The sequence below is a fragment of the Ranitomeya variabilis genome, chromosome 2, assembly GCF_051348905.1.
Source record: "Ranitomeya variabilis isolate aRanVar5 chromosome 2, aRanVar5.hap1, whole genome shotgun sequence".
Taxonomy (NCBI): Eukaryota; Metazoa; Chordata; class Amphibia; order Anura; family Dendrobatidae; genus Ranitomeya; species Ranitomeya variabilis.
Window position 1 is genome coordinate 363,652,682 of NC_135233.1, and position 14,299 is coordinate 363,666,980.

Genomic DNA, 14,299 nt, shown 5'->3' on the forward strand with positions numbered 1-14,299 from the left:
GTTTCCTTCTATCTTTAACACTATGCTGAAAGTGCTGGCTTATCTGCCGAGTTCCTGCTGTCTAAGTAGCTGATTTGAACTGCAAGTCTAGAAAAGATGTTTTTATTATGAGTTTCTCTGCTCCCAGCGCTTACATTCATACAGGGAGAGTGTTTCTAAAAAATAATAGTGTCTGAACATGTTGGAGGAGAGCACAGAAGCTCACGTAGATGTCCAAATCTTTGCTAGACCCGCAGTTCAAATCAGCTTCTAAAACAGCATAAACTAGGCCAATAATCAAGCGCTTTCAGCATAATATTAAAGATAGAAGGAAGCAAAATAAGGTAATGAAGTATATTACAAAGAGTTATAACTTTACAAAAGGCTGATTAATAATTAAATAAAAACAACATTTTGGCACCTTTTAAGGCACTGTCTACTTTGGGTGATCACATTTTGCTAGACATTTTGTAATAAAATAAGCAGATTACAAGTGTTCAGTTTGTCATCATAGGGTAAAAGAGGAATGACATACTCCACAAATCAATGGGCTGTCTATGTAAAAACTTGAAGTGTGCAAGTTCCTCCAGGGTCAATTTATTTTAACTAGATGTATATTTTGTTTAATGCTACAAAATGAACTCCTCACTTTACCAAGAATGTGACTTTTCAGTTGATGGATATGACAAACTTTCACAATCATGGAAACTCACCCAGTTTAACATCTCCATTGTCATTTAGAAGAATATTGGCTCCCTGGAAATTAAAAAAAAATCTTTACCATGGATCATATAGCAATTGTGCCTAGCAATGATTGACCTCGCATTGGAAAACTCTTACAACTTATGTCCGCTGGTTCCTGGCAGATCCAGATCATACAATGCCGGTACCATGTGATGACTATAGACACTCATATTAGCACCAAGTTACATTTTAAGCCTCTAACATGGTAACAAATCATATAGAAAAAGCAGAGTCAGAGTCATGAGAGGTAAGAAAATCTATATTGCTGCTTACTGTCTCCCAAGAGGGATACATACTGGGTAGCATGCTGAGGCAATTTGTATTTGATGATAAGCCACTTTCCTAACTTGCAGGTCCTTTATATGTGAAAGAAATATTGCTCCTAGAGAAACCCATCAGGGTTACAACGCAGTATAATGCCCCCACAGTCCCTCCCTCACACAGTATGGTGCCCCCACAGAATGATGCTCCTACAGCCCCACCACACAGTATGATGCCTCACAGCCTCTCTCACACAATATAATGCCCCTATAGTCTTTCTCCCACACAGTATGATGCTCCACAACCTCCCCACACACAGTATGATGCCCCTACAGCCACCCCACACACAGTATGATGCCCCCACAGCCTCCCCACACACAGTATGATGCCCCCATAGCTCAACACACATAGTATGATGCCCCACTGTCCCTCCCACACAGTATGATGCCCCCACACCATGATGCTGCTCCTATAGCCCCACCCACAGTATGATGCCTCACAGTCCTGTCCACACAGTATAATGTCCCTACAGTCTCCCTCCCACACAGTGTGATGCCTCCACAGTCTCCCCACCTACAGTACGATGCTCAACAGTCCCTCCCACACAGTATGATGACCCACTGTCCCTCCCACACAGTATGATGCCCCCACAGCCTCCCCACACACAGTATGATGCTCCCATACCCCTCCACATACAGTACAAAGGCCCCACAGTCCCTCCAACACAGTATGATGCCCCACAGTCCCTTCCGCACAGTATGATGCCCCCATAGCCTCCCCACACACACAGTATTATGATCATGGTCCTCACACACGCATCTCACTTGCCTTCATTCCTGCTCCTCAGTGATGGAGTTGCTCTCCGCTGTCCAGTCACATGTCTGAGACTGTAAAGTGATCTCAAGGTTCAGTGTCTACATGGAGAAAATTATGTAGTAGGGATCTGACGGATCCCTGATCTACCATTGTGCTCAACTGTATCTATGTCCCAAGGACATTAATAGAGATGAAGTTGGGACCTACCCCCAACCTCCCAGGACATCTTCCCAAATTTGAGACAGTTAGGAGATATGACCTTACCATCCTTGGTCTCTATAGTTATTATAGCTATCAAAAACATGATTAATTAAGCAATGACTGCACCCATCCCCTATTTTCCCTCAAGACAGATGAAGATCTCACTGCAAGGGTGGCTTTTTTTTACTTTAGAGATGAGCAAATTTTCATCTCACTCGTCTGTAATTTTTCTGCATTTTACCAATGTAATAATGACTGCAACTGGCACCTACCTTAATGTCTCTGTGCATCTTCCCTTGGTTATGAAGGTAGGACAGGCCCTGCGCAAAAATGTCAACATGGGATTGCGTTTATCATTTCTCTATATGTACAGTATATCTACATAAGGTAAGAATGCTTTAGTTCAATAGTCCAAAAATTTTGACTATGAAGAACAGAAACCAGGGCTTGATTACCCAAATTAAAAATCGTTCAAATCATGGTATCCTCATATACATTCATTTTTGAAAATTATTAGCTATAACCTTGGACACATATTTGTCCTCACCAGCACCACCTAGGTCCATATTAGCTTTTTTCTCCAAGTATGTAATAAAAAATAAAAGTTTAAAAAAATACATCTTTTCCGAAAAATAAAGAAAAGTGTTCGTCCCTTATACATTAAAAAGGGCTCCCATCCAAAGTTTCGCCCCCAGGGTCTACTCTACTATTGAGCCGAACCAGAGTCAGAATTAATTACAATGACTTCTATTTTTTACTAAAATATGACAGACCTTGTATTACACCATATACACTCACTTGGAGGGTTTCTCTACACACATAAGCAACTTGTAGCTCGGAAAGTGCTCCTGTAACTGAAGAAAAAAAATATTTCCACGTTAAACAAAAAAAAAAAAACACTTAAAGGAAACCGGTAATCAGAATTCACCCCTAGCGATTTATTAGCTTCCTAGTACACTATTTGAAGAGGTCTGTAGTAGCCCTAAAAACTAAAAAATAGTTTAAAAACTAATTTTAATTGTCCCTGTTCTCCCTGTCTTTGATCACCGGACTTGTCCAGGACCACTGTCAATCAGTGCCACAGTTCACAGGGGAGCATGCCCACAGTAGTGTAAATGACATCCCCTTTGTGCGAAAGGGAAGCAGGAAGGTGGATAAGAAGCCGTCCCTCCTCTCCACCTCACTGTTCTCTCCGAACACATTGATAAAATGCTCCCAATACCCTTGAGGGGTAAATCCTGATGATACATTCCTTTTAAGATGCAGAAGCTTATGAATAAAACCTTTCTCTACCTTGATATATGTCTTGGAGGGAACCTCCTCCACAGAACTCCATACAAATCCACAACTTGTTTGCCCTGAAATTTTGAAAAAAAAATCAGGAGTCAGCAATATGAAATTTAGGTGCAAAGAAACATCAGGCGTCAGCAATACAGCTCTGTATTTTATATATGGAGGAACAGAATGAAACCCAACTGAGCGCAATGTCCACATAACCAATAAGGATTGTTGGAGAAAATGTGATGGACTATTAAAAGCCAAAAGCTAGCTTGAAAACTTGTTATAGGGCTACAAACTTGATTAGGGTCAACTCTACAAGATACTTCCTCTTGGGTCAAGACAGTAGTGACTACTGTGGTCATGATGGGACAATAGGTTAAAGGGAACCTGTCACCACGTTTTTGGAAGATGGGATAAAAATAGCGTTAAATAGGGGCAGAGGTGGGCATTACATTAGTGTGTTTGTTATGCGTTTATTACCCACCTAAGTTGCCGAAACACCTTTGCAAAGTCTCCGTTTTCGCCTGTCAATCAGGCTGGTCTGGTCAAAAGGGCGTCTTGTCTTCCCCCAGATTTTGCGTAGTTTTCCGTTGGTGGCGTAGTGGTGTGCGCATGCCCAAGGTCCCGAATCCTCTGCCAGGGGATTTAAAAAAGCGCGCTGTTCGTGATTTCATTGGTGATCGGTGGGCGCGGCCATCTTCCTTTGGCCGCGCGTGCGCAGAAGCGGCGCTCTGCTGGCCGCGGCTTCAGGAAAATGGCTGCGGGATGCCGCGCGTGCGCAGATGGATATCGCGGCGGCCATTTTCCTGAAGCCGCGGCCAGCAGAGCGCCGCTTCTGCGCACGCGCGGCCAAAGGAAGATGGCCGCGCCCACCGATCACCAATGAAAACGAACAGCGCGCTCTTTTAAATCCCCTGGCAGAGGATTCGGGACCTTGGGCATGCGCACACCACTACGCCACCAACGGAAAACTACGCAAAATCTGGGGGAAGACAACGCCCTTTTGACCAGACCAGCCTGATTGACAGGCGAAAACGGAGACTTTGCAAAGGTGTTTCGGCAACTTAGGTGGGTAATAAACGCATAACAAACACACTAATGTAACGCCCACCTCTGCCCCTATTTAACGCTATTTTTATCCCATCTTCCAAAAACGTGGTGACAGGTGCCCTTTAAGGAAAGCTGAAGGTAAGCATTTCGTTATCCGGGGCAAAGAGTCAGATCATTACTTTGAGCTGGTATCTAAACTCCATGACCAAGGAAATGTGGCTTGTTGACACCCTCGTCACCTCTCTGTTACACTCCCGGGTAAAGGTGTCCAAAACATAAAAACTTTATCCAAAAGTTGTGTTGGCCATCAAATATTACCATCAACATAATAGTTCAAGTGGGAGAAAAGTTCAAATGTGGACATACACCAAGTTGTCTAGCCTGGTCTTGGAGACAATGTCTATTCGATCTTAGAAAATCCTCACCTCATATAGCTTCCATAGTATGTGACTATGTTTTTGTGAGCACAGCTCTTCAACATGATCACCTCTTGCTGGATAACCGAGAAGTCTTCGTCTGCGAAATAAGTAGAAAGATGAAAAAAATGTAAGGTTTTCCTTGCGTGATCATCACCTAACTTTTCCTACCTACGGTCATTGACCAAAATAATGGAACCAATCTATCTACAAAATTTTAAAAAATGACTCATAAATATAAATGTCATTGGACTATGAATTTTTTTGTGATGGGAAAAAAATGTGGTTTATCCCTAAGTTGTCCAAAGCACCCAACGTCCTTCCTTTACTATGTGCAATGATTTACTTTGGAGGTCTTGTAGTATTACACCCTAGTCAATGTAAAGTGGCCTGTCGATGCTCTCCTAGGATCAAGTGCATGTATATAATTCTAGTCTCCTGGCATAACTAGCTATTTAGGATATGTACAATTTAGGATCTTGTTGTCACCCAATTTTCCTAAAACTTTCACAAAAAACATACATTTTCTGATATCCTTTTCTAACCCTGGAATGGAAAGTGTTTTTGCTGTATATGTACAGGTAGGTAGGAACCTTCCAGCGACCTATATCACCTGTCAGACAGTTGTTTGTACCTACATGGTCTCCATTTAAAGTAACAGACAGAATTCACCAATTTAAAAAAAACAAAAACAAAGCATGTCGAAAACCGGAGAACCAAACTAGGAAAACCTTGAGAAAACCCAAAACAATGATGGAGAACTTTATGAATTGCAATGATCTGAGGTCAATTAAAGTCCATAGTGCTGCAAGAGTCATTACGAATGCCAGACATTTACATCAGGAGCATAGATGGAGATTGTTCCCCAATATACATCTCCATTGGAAGACTTCTATACACAGCATGGTGATAAATGGGAAGTAAAGAATGAAGCCTCCTCAGATACAGCTTCTCTAACACGCAAGTGATCGCATGCAAGTGACAAGAGGTATAGAGGTGTCCATTCAAATTAATAGTTACCATCATTTAATATTATATGGTCATGTTGAGTCTACCATAGCTAGAGTTGCAGTCTTTGTCTTTGGCTAACAGGGGTATCCCTTGTGGAGAAGCCTCTCTATAACATCCACATACCCTAACATTTTGACTGGTTTTACAGAACAGACAATTAAAAAAAGATCTGAATCAAAACTACAGTATCAGGCTCTGTTCACAAGTCCACTTGTCATCTGCTTGTAATGGATTCGTTATAAACGGAGCAAAAAAACAAAAAAAACCCAAAAAGGATGCACACTTTAATTTCCATTTTTCATCCATTTTTGCTCAATTTGTAAAGGACCCATTTTTTCTAGAATTTCCATAACAGATGACCATCCATTCTGATCCGTTTCCCATAAACTTCAATATTAAAAAATACTGATCCAGTCGCCATCGTTTTTTTGGTCAATGAAAATAAAATTGTGCAGACTATTGTGCCTTGATTTATCATTGATTTTTTTTATAGTTTTCTTGAGTAATTTGTTCCATTTTGATGACTTTTTAAGTTGTCTTTTTTTTTAAAAAAAGTATTTTTGTTTTCCCTTGATAACTTTGCTTATCAAGATGTTTTACACCAATTCATGAAATGCAACTATTTTTTTAGCGCATCCCAGTTTCCCCATAGAGTAAGGTTTCTGTATGATTTTTATTTTTAGTTTGGCGCATTTTTGAGACTTTTTATAGGATATCCAACTTTTGGTGCTGGATTATATTATATAGGAGTGTGGGGAGCTGTATTATATTCTATGAGGGGGGCTGCATTATATTCTATGGGGGGAGGGTGGGAGGCTGCATTACACTATATGAGGGGGCTACATTATATTCTATGGGGGCCTGCATTATACTATATGAGGGGGCTATATTATTATATGGGTGGCTGCATTATACTATATGAGGGGGGTACAATGTACTATATGAGGGGGCTGCTTTATATTTTATAGGGGCTGCATTATACCATATGAGGGGGCTGCATTACACTATATGAGGGGGCTACATTATATCCTATGGTGAGCTGAATTATACTATATGAGGGGGCTGCATTATACTATATGAGGGGGGCTGCATTCTACTCTGTGAGAGGGTCTGCATTATATTCAATGAGGGGCTGCATTATACCCTATGAGGGGGCTACATTATATTCTAAGGGGGGCTGCATTATACTATATGAGGGAGGCTGCGTTATATTCTGTGGGGGCTATATTATATTCTATGGAGGCTGCATTATACTCTATGAGGGGGCTACATTATATTCTATGGGGTGGCTGCATTATACTCTATGGGGTGGCTGTTTTATGTTCTATGGGGTGGCTGCATTATACTATATGGGGGGCTGCATTATAGTGTATTGAGGACTATTGGGAATAAATTATACTATATGAAGAACTATGGGGTGCATTATACCATGTTAAGTGAATTGTACTACATGGAGGACTATGGGGGGTGCATGATACTATGTGAAGGACCATGAGAAGTGTATTATACTGTATGGAGGACTAATGAGTGTATTATACTATATGGAGGACTGAAGAGTGTATTCTACTTTATGGAGAACTATGGAGAGTGTATTATATTATATGCAGGACTATGGGGAGTGTATTATACTATATGGAGGACTATGGGGAGTATATTATACTATATGGAGGACTATGCATAGTGTATTATACTATATGGAGGACTATGGGGAGGGTATTATACTGTATTGCGTACTATGGAGTGTTTATTATACTATATGGAGGACTATGGGGAGTGTATTACACTATATGGAGGACTATGGAAAGTGTATTATACTATTTGGAGGACTATGGGGAGTGTATTATACTATATGGAGGACTATGGGGAGTGTATTATACTATATGGAGGACTATGCATAGTGTATTATACTATATGGAGGACTATGGGGCACATTATATTATATGGAGGACTATGGGGTGTGCATTATGTAATAAAGAGGACTGTTATGCCCATTATACTATATAGAGGATTGTGGGGTGCATTATACTATGTGGAGGACTATGGGGTGTGTTATACTAAACAAGCAAAATGCTGCCTACTCATTGAGTGATTGGATTGTTTATGTCGGAACAAAAATCACACAGTTGCCAATGGTTCTATTTCTACAAAGCTGTTTCGGAAGCCAACTGTTTCGGAAGCAAACTGCTTCTGTGTGATGTGCAATATGTGTGCATTTGGGGCCCCATTTTAAATTTTGCCCAGGGCCCCCACTTTGTCTAAAACCGGCTTTGGCTGTTTGAACACAGATTAATACTGATAAGTCTCTTCCCTTATCTCACCGTATGTGCTATAGACACCATGGGTCTCTGCTGCTTGCTGCAGGGTGTGGAGGAGCAAACTTAAGGAAGTCATATGCCAACCACAAAAAAAGTTGTTTCTTCTATTAAAATGAAGATGACATAAAAATTTTGAAGTTGATAATATTAAAATCTTTAGTTCTCGAACATCCGGTTACTTTGAAAGATTAGGCTTAAAAATCTTCCAACTACGCCCACGTATAGAGATCCCCTTTCATCTCTGCAAGATGACGGTGTCTACCATGGCCATCTTCCCTGTGCAAAAATGTATCACGGAGTGGGATGGGGAGGGTCACGGTAAAGTTGATGGGAGTGCAAAATTTTGCACAGCACATAGATCAATACTGTTTTCCTTCATTAGCAGGAGCTGCTTTTATGTTTTTACGCCTTTTTTCCCCTTACTAGGGTTATGGCTAGGGTTAGGCTTAGGGCTAAGGTTAAGGTTAGACTTAGGGTTAAGGTTAGGGCAATAAAATTGGAACAGGAAAAAAAATGTAATAAAAAAGCAAAACATAATATAACAATATATGATATAACTTTTTATTTTAACATTTTAGCCACAAGCAGAGAAAAACAAAGATGCCGAAGTACGAACTACAATTATATCAGTATTTTTCTCAAAATAATGATAAATGTGTTTGGGGGGAAAAGGAGTTCAATGATAGACTGATGACGCTGTCAATCGGGAGAAGGTGAGAGCACCTGAAGCAAAAGGTCGTCTTCTAAATTGAGCGGAGGAGGAGGAGGTGTGCCAGGAGTCCAGAAGAATTCAGAGTTCTCCTTTATTATCCTTTGTTGCATATTAAACATGGGTATAAGATAAGATAAACAAAGCAACAGCGCCCCCCTTGTTTATGGACTTGTCTGGTATATTCGCTCAGGTACAGTAGGGAAAATAAGTATTTGATACTCTGTGGATTTTGCAAGTTTTTCTACCTACAAAGAATGGAGAGGTCTGTAATTTTTATCATTGGTACACTTCACCTGTGAGAGACAGAATCTAAAAATAAAGTCTATAAAATCACATTGTATGATTTTTACAGAATTTGCATTTTATTATATGAAATAAGTATTTGATCACCTACCAACCAGCAAGAATTCTGGCTCTCACAGACCTTTTAGTTTTTCTTTAAGAAGTTCTCCTATTCCGCACTCATTACCTGTATTAATTACAACTGTTTGAACTCATTACCTGTATAAAAGACTCCACACAGTCAATCATTCTCCAACCTCTCCACCATGGCCAAGACCAAAGAGCCGTCTAAGGACACCAGGGACAGAATTGTAGACCTGAACAAAGCTGTGATGGGCTACAGGACAATAGGCAAGTAACTTGTGAGAAGACAACAACTGTTGGTGCAATTATTAGAAAATGGAAGAAACACAAGATGACTGTCAATCTTCCTCGGTCTGGGGTTCCATGCAAGATCTCACCTTTTCAGGTAAGGATGATTCTCAGAAATATCAGGAACCGGCCCATAACTACATGAGAGGACCTGGTCAATGACCTGAAAAGAGCTTGGACCGCAGTCTCAAACATTACCATTAGTAACACACTACACCGTCAAGGATTAAAATCCTGCAGGGCACCCAAGGTTCCCCTGCTCACGCCAGCACATGTCCAGGCCTGTTTGACGTTCACCAATGACCATCTGCATGATCCAAAGGAGGCATGTGAGAAGGTAATGTGGTCAGACGAAACCAAAAAAGAACTTTTTGGTATCAACTCCACTCCATGTGTTTGAAGGAAGAATGATTAGTACAATCCCAAGAACACCATCCCAACTGTGAAGCATGGTGGGAGGAAACATCATAGTTTGGGGTGCTTTTCTGCAAAGGGGACAGGGCGACTGCACCATATTGAAGGGAGGATGAATGGGGTCATGTATCACAAGATTTTGGACAACAACCTCCTTCCCTCAGTAAGAGCATTGAAGATGGGTCATGGCTGGGATGGCATGACTATGACCCAGAACACACAGTGAGAGCAACTAAGGAGTGGCTCCGTAAGATACATTTCAAGGTCCTGGAGTGACCTAGCCAGTCTCCAGAACCCAATAGAAAATCTTTGGAGGGAGCTGAAACGCTATGTTGCTCAGCGACAGCCCTGAAACTTGAAAGATCTGGAGCATATCAGTATGGAGGAGGAGGCCAAAATCCCTGCTGCAGTGTGTGCAAACTTTGTCAAGAACTACAGGAAACGTCTGACCTCTGTAATTGCAAACAAAGGTTTCTGTACCAAATATTAAGTTATGTTTTTCTACTGTATCAAATACTTATTTCATGCAATAAAATGCTAATTAATTATGTAAAAATCATACAATGCGATTCTCTGGTTTCTATTTTTAGATTCTGTCTCGCACAGGTGAAGTGTACGTACGATAAAAATTACAGACCTCTCAATTCTTTATAGGAGGGAAAACTTGCAAAATCGGCAGAGTATCAAATACTTATTTTCCCCACTGTATATCTCCTGGATTGGGAATTAGCTGCAATGCCAGACCTGGCCTACAGACAAGAGAGGCGCTGTTTCTGAAAGAAAGCAGCTTTGTTTTTCTTAAGTAAGTGATGTCCTTAAATGTCATTAGTTCACCAAGCAGCAATGCAAGTACGGAATTACAAAGTTGAAAGCGGTCTAACCTTTGCAGATACACCCTCATAAATTCTGTTTACCATGAAATTAACCACAAGACAGCAGTCAGTATTTAGCAGTGACATAAGCTGTAGCCCTGCACATTAACAGCTACAGATTGGGGATATGTGGGCGAGTAAATATCAATATAAAAGAACAATACAGAACAACAAATATTGAAGGCAACATCACTCCTGAGAGTTGATCACACAAGAAATTCTACCTACCTAGAAAATAGAGGAGTCACTTAAAGAGGACCTGTCACTCACCATAAATATCCATATTTTTTACCGCTGTTCTCCTGAATCCGGTGATGTTTTTCTTCTGTTCCTGCTCCTCTCCATTCCTGAGATATGGCTTCCCCTTCCCTGTAAGCCAAGTGGTCGTCTTCTTGGAGGCCACACCCAGTTAGATAAAAAGACTACATTTATATACAGAGAAGAGGAGGCCATATCTCAGAAACGGAGAGGCGCAGGAACAAAAGAAAACCATCACCGGATTCAGGAGAACAGCTACATTTACACCAGGTAAAAAAATACATATTAATGACAGGTTACAGGCTGCTCTTTAAAGGGTTAACTCTCAGAAAATCAGATTTGATGGCTGCCAATATTTTCAACTGTCCCAATTATTCAGAAAAAATGTTCTCAAAGTAGGGAGTATCCCAAACTGAAAAAGGGGTTAGGTTTATGCAAACTTTGCCAGTGAGTGAATGTTTTGGCCGGTGTCACACTTACGTGTGCAATGCGAGAAGCTCGCGTGAGTCTCTCGCATCAATACACTGCCGCCGGCATCAGCACTGCACTGCACTCCCGGCACTCGGGACCGGAGCGTTCAGCTACATGTATTTCTATCCAGCCGCAAGCTCCGGTCCCGAGTGGCGGTGGCAGTGCTGGGTATTGATGCGAGAGACTCACGTGAGCTTCTCGCATTGCACACGTAAGTGTGACCCCGGTCTTTTGGTGGGTTATGCTGGGAGGGATGGGGAAGATTTACAGAAAATAATAATTCTTTTCCTGACGAGATATGCCCCACTTGGGACCATTCTACATAGAGGAAATGCAATGGGCAAGTTGACCATTCATGGCCACAGGAAGATGAAGGTCCTTAAAAAGGGAGTAACAGAGACCATGAAGATTTCCTTCAAAGTAACTGACGCACCCTTGCTAATGTGGTATAGGCAGGGCAGTCCGATGAAAAGGGGTGAAGACTAGTGATGAGCGAGTATACTGGTTGCTCGGGTTTTCCCAAGCACGCTCGGGTGGTCTCCGAATATTTATGACTGCTCGGAGATTTAGGTTTTGTTGACGCAGTTGTATGATTTACAGCTGTTAGCCAGCCTGAGTACATGTGGGGGCTGCCAGGTTACTGGGGAATCCCCACAAACTGTAATCAAACTGTCTACCAGTCACAAGTCATGCAGCTGAGGAACACGAAATCTCCGAGCAGTCACAAATACTCGGAGACCACCCGAGCGTCCTCTGGAAAACCCAAGCAAAGAGTATACTCGCTGTCACTTACAGTCGCCTGCCATTAAGGAGGCAAAGCACCCTCATAACAATGCCAACCCAAGCACTTACCACAATGTCCCCATTGGAGGAATCGGAGAGAAAGCCACAGCTGCGGCCACAGTCCCCCCAACACTAGCCATTGTGTCTGTTATCAAACACTGCATGCCCAGTCAGCACAATACTGTCCCATTAATGCTCATGCCCTTTCTGCTGAAAGACGGAAGTTACAAACACCACACTGGACATTTATCACTTTCTGTTCCTGTCTTCCCAGATGAAGCAGCAGTCTGTGATGGTGTCTTCTGCTGGGACAGTAACATTCTACTTATTTTAAAGCATTTGAGAGGCCATGCTGCACCATAAAACATGTACAGTACATATAAGGCTTGGTCAACATTGCATTTCGGACACACATTCATGACTATTGCGGGGTTCCACCTGAACTCCTGAAGAATGAGTTTCGCACATGCTCTCATTAAATCCAAAGACTTCAATTATTGAACGGAGTCCAAAACAAGCAGCTTTTATTCTACCAGACCTGCCTTTGGAGTAAAAATAGTGTTTGATAATTGAAGTCAATGGCACCGTCTGGGTCACATCAGAGTCCTGTTTTTCTCCTGTTCACATGAAAACCTTGATGGAGCACAAAAGCGTGGCCAAACATAATGCGTAAGTAGTCTTACATGTGCTGCCACTGCCAGTACAGGGATAATATACACAGTGATGTCACAGTACAGGGATAATAAACACAGTGATGTCACAGTACAGGGATAATACACACTGTGATGTCACAGTACAGGGATAATAAACACAGTGATGTCACAGTACAGAGATAATACACACAGTGATGTCACAGTACAGGGATAATAAACAGTGATGTCACAGTACAGGGATAATAAACAGTGATGTCACAGTACAGGGATAATGCACACAGTGATGTCACAGTACAGGAATAATGCACACAGTGATGTCACAGTACAGGGATAATAAACACTGATGTCACAGTACAGGGATAATACACACAGTGATGTCACAGTACAGGGATAATAAACAGTGATGTCACAGTACAGAGATAATAAACACAGTGATGTCACAGTACAGGGATAATACACACAGTGATGTCACAGTACAGGGATAATACACACAGTGATGTCACAGTACAGGGATAATAAACAGTGATGTCACAGTACAGGGATAATATACACAGTGATGTCACAGTACAGGGATAATAAACACAGTGATGTCACAGTACAGGGATAATACACATGCAGCGCCCCAGAGTCCTGGTCGTTGCAGTACTGTAGCTCCGCCACTAAGGGGGGCTATGGTACGTCTGATGGCACTGAAGGAGTTCATCTGACCAGGTATCACAGACACCAATACATTTCACAGTCTGGCCTCCAGGGGGAGCTAAGGGTTCTATTTATTAGGCCACTCCTCACAATCTGGTAAAACTGGGGGTTAGGCAGGAAGTTAGAAAGAAAGCTGACTGGGTTGGAACCAGGCAACACCTTGTGGCAGAGGGTGTTGTAGGGGAAGATTCAGAGGGGTCCCTGTCAGGGGTGGGATCCTGACAGAGGCCTAGCAACCAGAGAGAACGTTACGGGACCGCGCCTGCACGATATAGCGGCGGTACCCTAAGAAAGGACAAGAAGCGAGGTATATTGTGCTGAGTGAGAAACGAGATCAATGCAACAAGGGGAATACCAGTAGGAGTCGTGCTGTAAGACGAGGCAACATCCTACTGAGGCGCATAACCGGTGGCCGGAACGCCGAGGAAGTATAGAGCTCCAAGCCAAACTTCAAACCTACGGCAGGACAGTCAGTTATAGGCGGGCTGTCTCACCCAATTGACCTAGGAAGACACAGGGGGGTAACAACAGGAGTGGGGCGAAGCTAGAGTCCCGGAAGAGCCCCGAGCCTCCCCGTCATACGGGTGCGTCCTAACCATAAGATCTGGGGGACGTGGAAGAACATCAGAATCGAGTTGTGAGGGAACACGAGAAACAGACACAACAGTTGTGAGGACTATCCCGTGGTGCTCAGCAGGGAAGGACTACA

General features: G+C 42.2%; 1 protein-coding gene across 3 annotated transcripts in view; it reads right to left on the reverse strand.

The window, feature by feature from the left end:
• The window catches only part of MAP4K1 (mitogen-activated protein kinase kinase kinase kinase 1), a 133,511-nt gene that overhangs the window by 32,457 nt on the left and 86,755 nt on the right, over positions 1 to 14,299 (reverse strand). For 2 of the 3 annotated variants that reach the window (XM_077285754.1, XM_077285756.1), the window contains 5 exons: positions 4,758 to 4,848; positions 3,295 to 3,359; positions 2,800 to 2,855; positions 2,274 to 2,321; positions 693 to 735 (listed from right to left, as the gene is read on the reverse strand). In XM_077285754.1, the coding sequence (XP_077141869.1) occupies positions 693 to 735; positions 2,274 to 2,321; positions 2,800 to 2,855; positions 3,295 to 3,359; positions 4,758 to 4,848 (303 nt within the window). Of the gene's footprint in view, positions 1 to 692; positions 736 to 2,273; positions 2,322 to 2,799; positions 2,856 to 3,294; positions 3,360 to 4,757; positions 4,849 to 10,996; positions 11,044 to 14,299 lie in introns of those variants that run through there. The other variant, XM_077285755.1, reaches the window with a different exon arrangement.